Source organism: Numenius arquata, chromosome 11, assembly GCF_964106895.1.
Source record: "Numenius arquata chromosome 11, bNumArq3.hap1.1, whole genome shotgun sequence".
Lineage (NCBI taxonomy): Eukaryota > Metazoa > Chordata > Aves > Charadriiformes > Scolopacidae > Numenius > Numenius arquata.
In genome coordinates, this window is record NC_133586.1 from 39,202,134 (window position 1) to 39,218,912 (window position 16,779).

General features: G+C 58.7%; 2 protein-coding genes across 2 annotated transcripts in view; both read left to right on the forward strand.

Annotated features, from left to right (window-relative positions):
- Positions 1-2,975: 2,975 nt before the first annotated feature.
- ARSI (arylsulfatase family member I) lies at positions 2,976-5,881 on the forward strand. Its single transcript, XM_074156309.1, has 2 exons — positions 2,976-3,295; positions 4,480-5,881. Exons 1-2 carry the CDS (start codon positions 2,976-2,978, stop codon positions 5,879-5,881), a joined length of 1,722 nt encoding a protein of 573 aa, XP_074012410.1.
- A 7,196-nt stretch (positions 5,882-13,077) lies between these two features.
- CAMK2A (calcium/calmodulin dependent protein kinase II alpha) overlaps positions 13,078-16,779 on the forward strand; it is a 32,852-nt gene continuing 29,150 nt past the window's right edge. Inside the window, exon 1 of the mRNA XM_074155357.1 lies at positions 13,078-13,139. Within this exon, the coding sequence (XP_074011458.1) occupies positions 13,078-13,139 (62 nt within the window). The remainder of the gene's footprint in view (positions 13,140-16,779) is intronic.

Consider the following 16,779-nt stretch of genomic DNA (forward strand, 5'->3'; position numbering starts at 1 on the left):
TTTTCCGTCCCTTGGAGCTTGTGATGCATTAATCACCCCCAGAGCAGCCTCCCAGCCGGCTGAAATCGTTCTGACCCTGAAACTCCAGAGCTGTCATTTCTTCCTCTCCCTCCTCCTCCTCCTCCTGTTCCTCCCTCCCAGCTGCTCCCACATCCTGCCTCCCCTTCAGAAGATTTCAGTAGGGCTGGTTTGAGGGTCCCATTGCACTCCATTGCTTCCAGGGTCTAGAGCAGTTTCCCCGTACCCCTCGCTGCTTTTCACCCTTTTATAATTTCTTGGAGGAGAACCCAGGCTGTGCATCCCCCTTCCCCAGGAGGTATCCGTGTGCTGCTGGGACCCAGCCAGCTGTCCCCGAACCGTCAGAGCAGGGTCACTGCCAAGAAATTCAGTATTTATTCACCCTTCAGCTCTTGGAAAAGCTCCCTGAGCTGAGTTAAGCCCGCTGTTTCCTCCCCAGACCTGGGGCCAGTTTGGACCTACCACTGATTTCTCTGAGCCGGGTGCCCCGGCCGGGCACAGAAGGTCCCCTCCCCGTGCCAGTGTGTGCCCACGTCCCTGCTGCTGGCTCCTTCCCTCCTTTCAACCCTCTGAGCTCTGGCCATTGACAGCAAATGAAATTCAGGGTGACTGTCCCAGGCTGTGCTTCCTCTGCTGAAGGCGTGAGCAGGATGCGACCCACCACGTGGCTGCAGAAGCCACTGCAGCAGCAAATCCATCCGGGAAGTGCTCGGCACTGCTCTTCCTCCTTGAGGGTGGGCTCCAGGACATTCCTTCTGCTGCCTCCCTCCCGCACCTCCCTCCCCACTCAGTCCACAGACCCCAAACAAGACACAGTTTATCAGTGGTCTGTGCTGCCTTAAACACAGTTTCTCTGCCACATCTCAGCCCCAACATCTCCATTTTCTTCTTTGATCTGTAATATTCACCCACACCAACTATTATTTATTATTTGGAAAGAGCTGTGGTTATAATCCCTGATGATAACTCTGTCTCCGGTCTGAGGTGTGCATGGAGCCGTGTGTAGGGGGCCGCAGGTCGGGATGCTCGGGGAGTCCCGCAGCCCCAGGCAGCTCAAGGGGGGCACAGAAGGGTCTCCCCAGGATGCAGAGGTCCACTGGGAACAGTGGAGGAGCACACAGGACCCAGGAGCCAAGGGTCCCAAACCACCCTCTACCTCTATTCCCCTTCAGTCAGGTCCAGATTTTTCCAAGAGGAGGGAGTTGTTCAAAACTAAAGATGTTGGGAGAGGGAGAGGTGCAGGAGGCAGATGAGTGGTGGGAAGGAGTGAGGGGAAGGGAGAAGAGGAGCAGGCGGAGGAAATGAGTGATGAACCCCTGGGGATTAATCAAACCTTGCTGAAGGGCTCAACCCAGCCCTGCCATACTCCTTCGAGCGAGCAGGGGTTTCCATGAGCAGAGAGAGGCACAGAAAAACATCTATCCATCCCTGCCTCCCACTCCTGTCCCCCCACACACCTCCCTGCACTCCTGCAAACCCCATGATGGGGTCTATGCCTTTCCCTGTCCTCTCTGCCTGTGTCTAAAGCCAAGAGGGTCTCTGCCTGTGTCTGAAACCCACCCTCCCTTTGCCTTTCCCGGGATTCACCCCCATCCCTGGGAGTGGAGAGCCTTGTTCTCCCTCCTGCCCACTCTTCTGCAGTGCCTAGGGGCAGGCTGGCATGGGGTGGTGGGGAGATGTGAGGGGCAGGGGGATGGAGGCATCAGGGGAAGGACAGAGATTGTGGGGGGGAGCCCAGAGAGGGCATCAAGGCATGAAGCATCAAGGCACCGACCGGGCCCCTTATCCCAGTACCCCCAGCTCAGACCGGTACCCCATGCACTGGCAGAAGTCTCTGATTCACATCAAACCTTGCTCCTGGCTGGTACAAATGGCCCCTCCCTGCCTCAGTTTCCCCACCTGGAAAATGGGTGCAGCAGCACCCACCCCACTCTGTTGTGCTCTGCATGCCCCTGGGGTGGTTTTATTCAACACTAGGAGTGTCCCAACAAGTTTTTGCAGCTTCCCCCTTACCCGGGATTTATTTGGATGGTGATTCTGGCTGCGCGGGCAGCTGGCCCCAGCAATCCCTCTCAGGAGCCCAGCTCTCCCTGCTGCCCTCCCCAGCTGGATGCTGTGGGGGCTCCAGCTAAGCATCCCACTGGGGCCCTGGCCCACGTGTCACACGTCTCAGGGCAAGCGGGGTCGGAATTGTTGGCAGCTCAGGGAACACCACGCTTAGGACCCTGCACGCTCTGGGGCTTCCCAGCTTTTTCCTGGAGCCACTGAGCTGGGAGGGGCTGAGCTTTGCGGCTCCCCATAAACCTGGCGGCTTAGCCCACGTCCAGGGCAGATGTTGGGACTCTCTGCCTGGGAGCAGACCGGAGGCTGGGAAAAGGAGAGGGCGGCTCTTCCCTGTAGGGTGAAGAAGAGAGCTCAGCACCCCTGGGCTTGAACTTTAGCACCCTCTTCTGCAGGATTTTAAAGAAAAGGATCATCGTATCCCGAGCGAGCCGTCCCGGACATCCAGACAGGCACAGGGCTGGAGCGGAGGAGAAGGCAACTACTTTCTCCAGCGAGGTTTTTATGGGGTTCTTTATAAAGAAATAGCACCGGTGAGAAAACACCAAGAAGCCAGGGAGTGTTTCCAGTGCTCGGGACGCCTGGTGAGCAGCTCCGGGGCTGCCGTTAATCACTGCGAGGAGCCCGTCCTGCCGTGCAGATGTGTTTGATTGGAGCGGCGCGAGGGTTATTTTCTTTTGACTGAAGGCAACCCAGCCCCGGCGGATTAAGCCCTTTGTGTGCGCGCGAGTGTGCCTTCATGGGAGCTGCTCCCGCAAAACTGGCTGCAGGGGTTTCGGGGACCATCCCCTAGGTCGGGGGACTCTCCCGGAGGAGGGGGAGACCTCCTGCTTCCGTGTCTCTGAGATGATGCCGGGACAGTAGCTCCCTTCGCAGGCAGCGCAGCGTGCTCCGGGATGGCCGTCTATGCCCTCACGGGCTTCTCGCTCGTCAGCCTGCTCAGCTTCGGCTATTTATCCTGGGACTGGATGAAGCCCAGTTTGGTGGCCGACGTGGCCACGGACCCCATGGAGAAATCGCTGCCTCCCACCTTCTCCAGGCCACCCCACATCATCTTCATTCTGACGGATGACCAGGGCTACCACGACGTCGGGTATCACGGCTCAGATATCCAGACGCCAACGCTGGACAGGCTGGCAGCCGAGGGTGTTAAGCTGGAGAACTACTACATCCAGCCCATCTGCACCCCGTCCCGGAGCCAGCTGATAACCGGCAGGTAAGCTAGTGCCTGCTTACATCCCACTTGTGTCCCCCTCTCTGTCCCTTCCTTAACTCTGTCCCCAGGTCGTGGTTAGACAGATGCCCCAGTGTATTCACAGATGATGGAGATCCTCCAGAGAAAGAGGTCTTGCTGGCCTTCTCTAGAAGGCTCCCTGGGTAAACGGTTGATTTTTCACATGGGATGAATAGCGGCACATGGCAAGGCCAAAAATACGGATGCTACTGGGTAGCGACATCACTTTGGGAGAGGGTGGTCTCTGGTCATGAGGTCACAGAATCACAGAATATTTTTGGTTGGATGGGACCTTTGAGATCATCGATCCTTTGGTGCTGGGCAAGGAGCTGTGTCCCCAGAGCAGTCCTGTGCTGTTCTCACACTGGCCCTTGGGGGAAATTTGCTGCTGGGCTGTGGGGTCAAGCAATCGTTCTGTCCTCCATCTATGAGTTCTTTGGACCATGCTTTTCCTGCTTGCACGTTCAGCACTGCACTGGCCAGGGCAGGCTGGATGCTGGTCCATCACCCTCTCCCACGGCAGCATGGTCAGGTCTCATCCTGGGCCCTTCTTCCTCCCAGGACAGATGGGGCTTTCCCTGGAGCAGGGCTGGGAAGGCAGCACTCACTGTAGGAGGTCATTAGATCACCTCCTACTGATGACTGGGCCCCAGGGAGGTGCATATGAATGTGTTTACCTACTGCCAGGGGTGGTGGAGCCCACCGGGGTCCAGACAAAGACCTCTCTTCTCTCCTGATGACTCTAGAGGGATCCCAGGCATCTCCAGGGTGTGCAAAGCAGGGGAGGACAGAGATGCGTGGGCACCCAGGTGGTGCACTCCAGACCCACAGGGATCTCTACGCAACTCTTGCTTGTTCTGCCCAGCCCTGGCAGAGCCCAGCTGCCTCCCCATGTCTGGGAGCAGCAGGGCCAACTGCTGGTGGCATCCTGGGGGAGCAGTAAGTGGGCTTTTGAGATTCCTGCTAAGCCCCCTCTTTCTTCTTTTGCATCTGCTTTTGGTACGTTCAGATGGATGAGGAGCTCCCTGTCTCTGACATGGAGCTTGCGCTGTGGGGTTGGGCTGGTTGATATGAAGAGCTACATGCGTTTGGGGTCTCCAGTACATAAAGTGCCACCCAGTGCTGCTCCCCATCACCACTGATTCCTCCTGGCTCTTCCCCGGCAGGTACCAGATCCACACAGGGCTGCAGCACTCCATCATCCGCCCTCGGCAGCCCAACTGCCTGCCCCTTGACCAGGTCACCCTGCCCCAGAAGCTGCAGGAAGCCGGCTACTCCACGCACATGGTGGGCAAGTGGCACCTTGGCTTCTACAAGAAGGAATGCCTGCCCACCCGCCGGGGCTTTGACACCTTCCTGGGCTCCCTGACGGGCAATGTGGACTACTACACCTATGACAACTGCGACGGGCCGGGCGTCTGTGGCTATGACCTGCATGAAGGGGAGGATGTGGCTTGGGACCAGAGTGGGAAGTACTCCACCTTGCTCTATGCCCAGCGTGTCAACAAGATCCTGGCATCCCATAACCCCAAGGAGCCCATCTTCATCTACGTGGCCTTCCAAGCGGTCCACACGCCTCTGCAGTCGCCCAAGGAGTACATCTACCGCTACCGCTCCATGGGCAACGTCGCTCGCCGAAAGTATGCCGCCATGGTGACGTGCATGGACGAAGCGGTGAAGAACATCACCTGGGCCCTCAAGAAGTATGGTTATTATGATAACAGCGTGATCGTGTTCTCCACCGACAATGGTGGGCAGACCTTCTCCGGGGGAAGCAACTGGCCACTACGGGGCCGCAAAGGGACATACTGGGAAGGGGGAGTCCGTGGCATCGGTTTTGTCCACAGTCCCCTGATCAAGCGCAAGCGCCGGACCAGCTGGGCACTGGTTCACATCACAGACTGGTACCCGACTCTGGTCAGCCTGGCCAGAGGCAACCTGAGCAACGTCCCAGGTTTGGACGGCTACAATGTCTGGCCTGCCATCAGTGAGGGCAAGGAGTCACCACGAACCGAAATCCTGCACAACATTGATCCCTTGTACAACCACGCGAAGTACGGCTCCTTGGAGGATGGCTTCGGCATCTGGAACACGGCCGTGCAAGCCTCCATCCGGGTCGGGGAGTGGAAGCTCCTCACTGGTGACCCAGGATACAGTGACTGGATCCCCCCACAAACCCTGACCAACTTCCCGGGGAGCTGGTGGAACCTGGAGCGTCTCACCGACGGCCTGAGGAAGTCTGTGTGGCTCTTCAACATCACTGCTGACCCCTACGAGCGCTATGACCTCTCGGACCAGCGCCCAGATGTGGTCAGGACCCTCCTGATGAGGTTGGTGCACTACAACCGGACGGCCATCCCGGTGCGGTACCCTGCGGAGAACCCCCGAGCTCATCCGGACTTCAACGGCGGTGCCTGGGGACCTTGGGCCAGCGAGGATGACGTGGAGGAGTGGGAAGGCATCAGGGAGCCCCTGAAGAGCAGGAACAAGAAGAAGAAGTGCAAGATCTGCAAGCTGCGCTCCTTCTTCCGCAAGCTGAACACCAGGCTCATGTCCAACCGCATCTGATGGGAGACTCCCCCAACATCGACCCAGTCTGGCCAGGGTGGAGCTCTGGACAGCGGTGCCATGGGGTGGGAGCGAGGAAGAGAGATGGATGGGGAGGTGGCCAGCACACTCTTGCTTTCCCTTGCTCTGAGGTTCACCACAAGACACCTCTCCTCTCTGGCTGGACCGGTGGCTGCAGGGAGGTGGTCCTGGTGGGCGAGGAAGGGTGATGTGGGCTCGGCCGCACTGCTTGGTGGTGGTGTAAAATCCGCTGAGCCAGGCTGGCCCATGCACAGCTCCTTCCAAAGAGAGGGACCTTTTCCTCAAGGAATCTGCAGGAAATCACGAGCTTTAAGTGTTGGCCATTGCAACGCCAGGACAAAGTGTGGGACCCTGCAGTGGCAATGCAGAGGGGCTGGCCAGCCCTGGCACCTCTGCCTCCAGGTTGTCCCTCACTGTTTCCCTCTATATAGGTGCTCCTGACCCTCTGCCTGCTGCCAGGCGGTTGCTCCCTTTGCTCTTGCTCTGGGAACTCGAGAGCCTCACCCAAAACCCAAGACCATGGCATTTGTCTATTATAGTTCTTTGTGGAAGGACGGATTCCTGACCATGGATGTCAGACCAGAGACCACCAAGGCTGGACTCAGCCTTGCTGCTACAGGGACCTCACGTGGGGCTGTTGCTTCTCCTTTCTGCTGGCTTGGGGGGCTGGGAGCAGCCCCAGTGAGGAGCTATGGCTCACGGAGACATGCTTGGATGCACTCAGAGGACAGATGGTTCTCCGCAGCCCCACATTTAGGGGGCAGGTTTGTCCCAAGCTCTGGTGGACCTCACATGGGTCAGCCACCCAGCAGACCCTTTCATCCACAGTTCCCCTTGGCCGGACCCCCCATGTGTATGCCTGTAGGCAGCCATGTTCCTCCCCATGTATCCTATGCACCCAACCATCCAGCCACCCCAGCTGCCTCTTCTGAGTGATGTGGCTGTCCCCAACCCCATGTCCTGCTGCTGAACCTGCCAAAGGAAGATCTTAAGAAGATCTCTGCAGAAGCTGATGTGCGGCTCTGTAGCTGCAGGACTTCAAAGCCATGGCGGGGATGGGGACATCTCCCGCCTGCCAGCTCTGCACCACGTCCCCTCACCGCAGATGGGCACCGCTCCCCCGGCAGCGCACGCGTAGGGGGGGAGACACCTCCCCATCATCCGCCTGCCATGGGGAGCCAGCCCATGCCATTGCCGGGGTCCCCGTGGCTCAGGTGCCGGGGCAGCCAGCAAAGCGCTGTGCCCCCGCGCCTGCGGCGGGGAGCGAGCGTGCGTACGTGTGCTGGGAGCGGAGCTGGCGAGGATGAAAGAGGGTAAATAGCTTTAAAAGCATTTTGGATGCATGGTGCATTTCCATTTACACAATGTGTTTTACATTTCTCCCCACAGGTTTCTCTTGGTGCAGCGTGTGTAGGCGAAGGCCCTGCTGTGAATTTTGAAAATAGTTATTTTTGTCTCTGGAAAATGAGGCCCGTTAGGACTTGTCAGCTCTTGGATGAGCAGTGTGGGCTTTTTTTTTTTTTTCCCTTTTTTTTTTCCCCTCTCTCTCTCTCTCCCTTGCAAAATAACATTCATTTAAAATCTGTCATTGAAAGATGTGACAATTGGCAGCGTGCACGCTGAATACCTTTCAGTGCGCTTTCAAGCCCTGTGTGTGAGAGAGGGACGGGGACGGGAAGAGAATGCAATGACACGTTTGTATTTCTTTTTTTTTTTTTTTTTTTTTTCTTTTTTCTTCTTACTCTTAGCTGGATTATTTGGGGGAATTGGGATTTTCTATAGAAACAAAGGAAAGAAAAAAAAAAAAAAAAAGCTGACAGCAGGATAGAGGAGGCCTCTGGTTGTAGAGGTGGGAAGGAGTTTGCAGAGCCGGAGCGTGGCAGTGTGTGTGCCTTGTGCTGGTCCCAGCTGCTCTGCGCACACCCATCACCGCCCTGTCCCGTTGGCCCCCACATCCCTACAGGCATCTCCCCTGTGGTGGCATCAAGGACGGGTTTCAGAGGGGGACTCAGCTCTTCCGTTAGCCCCAAGATGCCCCATCTCCATAAGTTGCTCCACAGGAACCGGGTCCCGCGGCATCACCCCAGCCGAGGTGAGCCCCGGGAGGATGCTGCACATCCTCCAACTACCTCAACCAGCCAGCCTGGTCCCCCAGGACACACATGGCCACCGTGGCCATCGGTAGCAGGGCTGTGGTGCCAGCTGCCATTTGGCAAAGCCAACCGGCTGCTGAATATGAAGCAACACTTCGCTGAAGAAGAGGAGGCTGCTGGAGGCTGAGCCGGAGGAGGGCAGGGGGTGACGGCTGCGGGGGGCTCGGGCATGAATCATGGCAAAGGGGGAACTGGTGCTGGAGGAAGCGGGAGAGTGGAACTGGCCATGGGGCGGCGACAAGGCTCGGGAAACGGCTTTCATTTCCATATTTATATAAACACATCCAAGTTTAGTCCTTCTTTTATTTTTTTTTTTCTTCAAAAATGGAAATTTCCATGAAAACATGTTTGATTTTTCTCCCTTCACTTTTACTAATATCCCCATGAAAAGGTTCGTCTGGTCTTGCTTAATTCCCAGTTTCTGATCTGCTGGGCTGATGCCGGATTCGCGCAGTCAGCGTAGCCATAGCGTTTGATCTGCATTCTTCTTTTTTTTTTTTTTTTTAATTAAAAAAAGTTGCATTCTGAATTTTTACAAAAAGAAACAGTTGAAGGAAAGTCTTATTCTCCAAAACCAAAGAGGAGAAGCAGGCAGGGGCGTCTCTGGGCGCTTGGAGAGAGCAGATCCTCCAGGCTGAGGACAGCAGTTGTCCTTCACTGCTGTTTCCAGTCCTGCTATATCCGAAAGTTGGGCTGGGAAGGGGCAGGTGGTGGCTGCTGCGTGGGCTCCCCATCCCACAACTACTCATTAATGGCCTCTGGGGGAAAAAAATGCAGCAATGTGCCAAAATCCCGTGTTTTCACACAGTCGAAGCCCCTTGGAAGTGCCTGTGTGCTCTGGCTGCCAAGGGGTTAATGCAGCTGGTGAGATGCTCGGGTGGTGGAGCTCCCTGCCCAGCCCTGATGCTGCACCCAGGATCAGGGCTGGGCAGATGGGCTGGACTCTCCCCTCCTTCCCAACCACCCTTCAAAGAGCCATCCGTGTGAGCCCAGGGCTGCTCCAAACCCCGGACGGGAGCTGGGTGCAGGACGGAGCCCTGCAAAGGGGGGCAGGGGGATGTGTCTGGGGCCATCAGGGCTCTGGGCTGGGAGGAGATGATGGCAGGAAAGGATGGAAGGGTAGTGTCCTCCCTCAGGATGAACTGTCTGCCTCCACCCTGCCGGCTGGAGGGAATCGAGATGGGGATGCCATGGGGATGTGGATGAGGATGGGATGGGATGGGATGGGGATGGGGATGAGGATGGGATGGAGATGATGGAGATGGGGATAGGATGGGGATGAGGGTGGCTCAGGAAGGATTGGGGGTACCTGGGAACCTCTTCAGCCCCACAGGCATCTTCCACCTGAGAGAGAGGGAAGGCAACAAGCTCAGTATCAGGAAAGGGGATGGACATCTCAGCAAACTGGTGGGAGGGTGGCAGGACACCTCATGCTGGGTAGAGGGTGCTCTGAACCAGGACCTGTATCTCATGCCAGGAAGCTGTGTCCTTTCTCCTTCCAGGGGTCTGAGGACGTGTGGTTTTGCAGAAGTTTCTCCTCACCCAGAACCAGCATACAATGGTCCCAGGGAACCACATGGCACCTGCTGGAGGTCCCCAAGTATTCACAGCCACGTTCTCAGGAGGGTCCCTGCCCACAACCCCTGGTGTTGGGGAGAGAGTGGCCCTGGGGACACCTTGTCCAAGCCAAAAGCAGCTTCATGTGGTGCTGGGGCCTGCAGAGACAGGGCACCTTTGCAAACACAACCCTAAATGTAAATCAGCTCTCCTTACCATCATATCTTGAAGGTCCCTTCCAACCTAGATGATTCTATGATTCTATGATATTTATAATCTTTATCTAAAAATAACCCCAAAACCAGCTTCCCAGAGGACAACATCTGAGCATCCCCCAGACCCCAGCTTGCATGTGAAACTCCCAGTAATTTTGGGATCTCTGCAATATGTAATTTGCAGCCCCACTGGTTTTGTGTGTGAGGAACTGCTGCAAGCTCCATGAGGCCCATGCAAGCCCCGTCCCCTGGGAGGAGCGGAGACCTGCCACAGCCCCTCGGAGACATGCTGGTCCTCCCCGAGCACATCCAGTGTGTTTGGGGTTTGGCATTGGACCTCAGGTGCCTGGGGCAGTCCCATGCTGGGATGTAGAAATTAAATATCTGTAGGTAGAGCTGGAGCAGGCGTGGGGAGAGCAGGAGGCATTTCTGGAGAGGAATCCTGGTGATGGAGAGGAGCCACTAGGAATGAAGGTCTCCATCAGGTGGCCAGACCCGAGCACGGCAGCAGGACTCTCCAAAGCCCTGCAGAAGCAAATCTTGGGGTGGCCAGGAACACAGACATTGGCAGAGGAGAGACAACGGAAGAGGATCCTGAGGTCCCTGGGAGAAGGCTGGGACTGCTCCCCTCTGCTGGGAGCTGGTGGGAGACCCCCATTCCGGAGCGGGAAGGTCCCATCCAGAGCTCCTGCTCCCCTTGGGTTGTCCCCAGGCACCGGGGAGCTGAGCCATGCAGCAGTTCCCGCTTGGGCAAACATCATCGGCAAAGCAGAGCCTGTTCATCACCCAGAAGCCTGACACCCCCTCACACTCAGTGAGGGAAAAATGCCGAGGAAAAGGGAAAAAAAAATTGAATAGAGAGGAGGGCAGGGAGGGAGAAACCCTTCCTGGAGAGCTGCATCTCTGCCAGGCAGAAGAAACCTGGGCAGGGGGGCAGGGACCCCATGGGGGGCTTTGCCATTGCCCCCTGCCCTAGGCAATGGATTTGGGGTGCAAGGGTCAGGGGTGTAGCGGGGGACCTGGGGGGAGGAAGGGATGGATCCACCCTCCCGGCTACGGGAGCACGCAGAGTCACGCGTGTGGGGCTGAACACGTGTGCCAGCGTGGGGGTGGGCACGGGAAGGGGAGGGGGGGGGGGGCAGGTCACACTGCGGCGCCCACGGGGACACGTATGTTAGCGCAGGTGGGAGCGCGGCGGGGGTGCAGCTGCCCACGGGCATCCGTGGGGCTCTGGTGTGGGGGGCTCTTCCTCTCGCCCTTCGGCTCCGGGGGGCTGCGGGGGGCTGGCAGCAAAAAGCTGGAGGAGGAGAGCACTCCCCTGAGCAGCTGGCTGCACTGGCCCCCATGGTAGCCCCCCACCTCCTGGCATGTCCCCGGGGGTGGCAAATGAAGGCAGTTTTGCGTGGGAGTGGGATGGGAGGGAGACGTGCATGGGCAGGGAGGCGTTTTGGGGACCATCTTGTCCCCAGGGCACAGGTCGTGCACGTGCATCACCCTCACCCCAAGTGAGGATGCCCACTGTGCTCTGCCTGCACTGTGGCATGGCCAGGGTTGGTCCCGAGGCCACCAGCCCTTGGGGACCGTGGCCCTGTCCCCTTGCCCATGTGTGGGAGACGGGCCCTGCCACTGGGGCTGCAGGGTCACCTCTGGCTGGGCCACGCGGGAGCGGGAGGCTGGATGCGGGGATGCAGGGTGGGGAATGAAGGTGGGTAATGGTGCAATTAATGGAAAAGCCATTAGACCTTTCTCTTCCTCCCCCTCTTCTTCCTCACTCCGCCACTTGCTGTCCTCCTCCACTTCCACCTCCTTTCTTCTCTCCCTCTCTCTGCTCCTCCTTCTCTCTCTCCTCTCGAAGATTTCTCCCTATTTTTGTCTGGTTAGAGCCTTTTCTTTTCCTTTTAACCCTTCTATGGCAGCCTGAAAGGGAACTCAATCCATCTCAGCTGCCAAAGGCAATGCCCTCCCAGCTGGCGGTGGGAGCCCCCTCTCCCGGGGTGGCGGGGACTCCTTCTGCTGCAAAATCATCCAGAAATGGGATAAAAGCTTAGAGGAAAGCTCTGCTGGGGGGGGGGGGGTCAGAAGGTAGGAGAGTGCAAGGGGTGGTGTGGATGGAGGAGAGAGTGCTGCCAGGGTGCCAGCAGCAAGGTGGGCTCAGAGGGAAACCTCCTCCCCCGCCGTCTTGGACCTTGTTACTCTATTTTTATTGCCCTTTTTGTGGTTTTTTTTTGTTGGCTTTTTTTTTTTTTTTTTTTTTTTTCATGGTAAACTCAGTGGAGAGGTGACTTGGCAGCAAAAAGCCTGAGGAGGAGGGGGGCAGACCTTCCTCCCACCCCCACCCTGAAATCCCCCCACTTTCCCCTCTGGCTTGGGTACCACAGGGAAAGGATAGCCCAGGGGACACAGCATTTTTGTTCCCCCTCCCCTAAAGCTGTGCTTTAGGCCAAGCACACTCGCCCCACGGCAGGGGGGACCCTCGGGACCTGCTCCCCCGGCAGCCCTGGGGAGAGCCGGTGGGTGAAGAGAGGGGCAGCCCTACAGCCCTCCCCTGCAGAGCGATCGGGGCCAGCCCCCCTGGGGAGCCCGCCTGATGGCAAGCCAGTTTGGGGACCTGGGGACCTGCCATGGTTTCTTCAGCTTCTCCTGACACACTTCTGCTCCATCTGCTCCCACCTGCCCCAGCGTGTCCCCCGTCCCGCAGCCCCCAGACCCCGGAGGGATGCCGCTGTGGGCACCATCAAGGCCTGTATTTTGGGGAGGGTGGGGGGAGCAGTTGCCAGGGCGACAGCATCCTCCTGCAACATGGAAACCACGGTTTCCATGGAAACCCTTTTTGCCCCAATTATTCTACCACTGCCATGTCCTTTAATTTGCCTTTAATATTCGCATTTTAGACTTTTACCCCTCCCTGCAGCAGCCGGGTGACCCCCGGGCAGCCCCCGGGGCCGGGTCCCCAGCAGGGCCCTGGTCCCCACAGGCGGGCGGCAGGTTTGGGAAGCAGTTGCCCCGGCAACAGAAACAGGGCGTTTCTGGCAGCGGTGGTCGCCATGGGGACGGGGATGCTGACGAAGGCTTGTGAGGCTGAGAAGACAAATTGCCCTCATCATTATCTCCAGGCTTGTCAATCAAACATATTCCCTTATTTACCTCGGCGAGGAGAGAGCCCCGGGAGCACACGAAGAGGGAGGGAGCGAGAGGAGAGCTGCTTGTCCCAAACTCCGCACTGGGGAGGGAGCATTTCCAGCCCCTCGGGATGGCCACCATCACCTGCAATCGCTTCACCGAGGAGTACCAGCTCTTCGAGGAACTGGGCAAGTAAGTTGGAAACGGGGCTGGGATGCTCGGAGCTGTGCCCCAGCTAGGGAAGAGCCTCAGCAGCGCTGGGAATGGCCGGAGCTGGGGGAAAGGAGATGGGGATGGAGCAAATGCACCGGGAAGCATCAGGGGAGAGTCAGGTTAGGATGGGGGCTGCCACCCCCAGCACCGCCCGCTCCATCCCTTCCCGAGTTCCAGTGGCTGCTGATGGGTGCTTGGCTGAGGGCTCGGGTCACCCCAGGAGGCTGGAGATGCCTGAGGAGGGGGTGGCTGCCCCTCTTACGGAAAAGCTGCTCCCGAAAGAGGATTCTGCCAGCTCCCCTGGGAACTTCTCCAGCCAGGAGGAGGGACGGGACAGCCGAGGAGCAAAGCCGAAGTGGCGGGTGCCCCTCGCATTTCTTTAGGGAATTTCTCCGTGTGGATTCACTGGGGTTTGGCTGGTCCTGCAGGACACCCAGCCTGCCTGCCAGCCCCTGGAGAATCCCGGCAGCTCTCAGAGAGACCCGGGGTGTCTCCTACCCCTGCCCTTGTCCCAGCGCCAGTGCCCCAGGGGTAAGACCCAGCCCTGCCTGTCCCAGCTCTCCTGCCGGGGAGGGCTCAGCTTGGCAGGTCGGGGTGTCATCGCGTGTGCCGGGTTCTGGGTGCATGTGGGTATGCGTGTGTGTGCAAACAGAAATGCCCGTGCATGGCGAGGTGATCCTGGGGGGCACCGAGCACCCCAGGGAGGAGCAGGAGATTTCGGGTCCTCCGTGTGGGGCAGAGGGATGCTCCGCGTCTCGCCGAGCGTGTGGCTGTAAAACGGGTGCAGAAGTGAGCAGGCATGTGCCTGTGTTTTGGTTTCGGTGCCTCTTTTTTTTCGGAGCTGGTGTGTAAATCTGGGGCATGCAGCCGCGTTCCCCTGGGAGCGACTCGGCGGTGCCTGCGCCGGGTGGCTAGTGCCTGGGAAGCTGTGTCTGCCCGTAGCCACGGGCACTCGCTCCAGTCCCGCATCTCCGCATCGCCCGGGCACAGGGCAGCCTGCGCCTAAACGTGTGCCCGCAGGCGCGTGGGCGTGCGAAGCGGGGGCGAGGGAGAAAGGAGAGGAGAAAGATGGAGAAATCGAGAGGCTGAAACAGGGGAGGACTCTGTGACAGGCTGAATGCCGCTAATACTCCCCATCCAAATCGACCAGGTTGCTGCTACAAACAAAGTGCAGCTCCCTGGAGGCGAGTGGATCCCCTGGTCCCAGGATATGCGTGTCCATCCCCTTGGCATCGGGGCGGCTATAAGGGGCTGGTAGGGAGCAGTGGGTCATAGAGCAGGTCACTGCAGTGGGGACAGTCCCAGCCAGCGCTGCGGGCAGGGGGACAGGCACCCACCGGGGAGATGGTGGCAACATGGTGTTTGGGACCTGCTTTTTCCAGAGGTTTCTCGGCTTTTCTGGGCTTTGAGGCTTTGCGGTGGTGGCAGGGGACGGGCAGGGGGTGGGCAGGAGAGGCAGCGGCTGATGGGCGCCTGCGGGGAGGCTGCTGGGCCCTGGCAGGGCAGACGCGGCTGCGGGGATGTGGAGAGGAGCTTGCAGGCCAGGAGCGATGGGGGAGGACCAGAAGGGCTCCCGGAGGCGCTTGGGGTGCGATGCTTTGCTCAGTGGGCACCAACACCATGGGCTGAGCGCCCAGACCCAGGGGCTGCCCGCGCCACCCAGAACCACCGTGTAAAACCCACCTCAACAGATGCATTTTAACATGTTCACAAATAAAGGAGCAAATCGGGCGCAGCAGCTCAGCAGCCCCCTGCGAGCATCGCACCCGGCCAGCCAAGCCCAGCCGACCTCCCGGGGGGATGCAGGGGCAGTGCGGCTCGGCTGGCAGCTCAGGGCAGTGTCCCCAGCTTGGAGCATCCCACAGTTTTCCCCTCCGCTCCAGGGATCAGGTACCACCGTAGCACTGAGGCATGTTCCCGAGTTAGGGCTGGTCAAGGCGCCGTGGAGCTGGTCGGGGATTTTCCACTGGGATGGTTTCCAGCGCATCCTGGCACATTCAAGCATCAGCGGTTTCCCATGGGGAAATTTCTGCTTTGTGGGCTTAGAGAGGGAAACCAGGACGAAGTGCTGCACCTCTGCTCTGCTGCAGCAGCCACTCAGTGGGAAGTGGTGTTCCTCATCCGGCGAGATGCTCCCGGTGCCCATCGAGGTGGGGACACATCCCAGGAGTGGCGAGGCAGGGTGGGCAGCACGGCTCTCCCCAACCCAGACCCCGAAAGGGAGCAGGGGCTCAGAGCAGAAAGGCTCTGTCTTGAATTTACTGTCCCCGAGAGACCGGGACAGTGTGATGGGGGGGGACACGGGGTGTCCCCGAGCCTGGCTGGCAGGAAGGGAGGTGCTGGGTGCCAGCCTGCTGCACCCATTGTGCTTCTTTGCCATCTCCTAAACTGTCACCCGTCCTGACACCCAGGCAAGGTGGGGGTTTAAGATGCCACATGCCTAATGGTAGCACCACAATGGCTTTGTGGCAGGGCAAATATGGGGATGGGGTTTGCAGAGCCCTTGGCACATCCCTGCACCTCCCAGCCATGGGGAGGGCATCTGCCCTGAGCACAGGACACAGAACTGGGGGAATCCTGCTCCTGCAGCAGACCCAGCAAATCCAAGCAAGTGAGGGGCTGCTCTGAACCCCCCTGCCACCCCATGTTTGCAGGAGGGGACAGGCGAGGGTGAGGGACAGCGTCGGGGGGGACGGGGAGAGGATCCTGCCCACGGCCCCCCAGAGTAGGACAAACATGAAGTGCAGCTCCATCGGCGCCTCCGAATCCGCCCCCGCAGCAGGTTCAGGGAGAGGCTGGAGACAATTACCGTGCCGAGCGGTACGATCAGCCCCTCCACTCCTGGAGCTGCAGGAGAGGGGTTTTATTAAAAAGGAAAAAAAAAAAAAGAAATATATATGGAGGAACAAAAAATCCCCAGCCCACACTCTTCTCTCTAGAAAGGAGATAAAATGCCTCGGAGGAGGAGGAGGTGTTGAAGAGAGGGAGGGCGGCAGCAGCGGAGCCCGGAGCTGACAGGGAAGGTGTGAAAAAGGGAGAAGCGGAGCATCCCGGTGGCAGAGACACTGCTCAGGCTGTCGTGGGGAGGCCATGGGGACAGGGCATGGGGGTCATGCCTGGCCATGGGGGACCAAGGGACAGGGGCTACAGGGCTGAGACCCAGCAGTGCCAGGACCCAGTGCTGGAAGGACAGGGCTGGCTACTGCGCTGCGGGTCCAGCATCACTCTGAAATGGCAGCCATCAGGGGGGACACAACACAGTCCATACCCATGGCCCTGCGGGTGACGTACCCATCCAGTGCTAAAACTGGGATGTGCTGTCTCATCTGGGATGAATGACCCATCTCTGAGCCAGACAGAGATGGGGACCCCCAGCTGCCACCGGGGCTGGGGTCAGCCCTATCCAAAGAGCCAGTGCTCTGGGAGGGAAGGGACCCACTTTGCTGCCCATGGCCAAGGAAAAGGACATGTCTCCTTCCAAAGGGGTTTCCTGAGGCAAGATGGGGCTGAGCTCCCTGCCTGGCACCCACTGCACTGCCCCGTGAGCTCCCAGTACAGAGGGGGATCACCTGCATTTGTGGGGAAGGAGATGCTGGATTTAGATGGAGCCAAGAGGGAA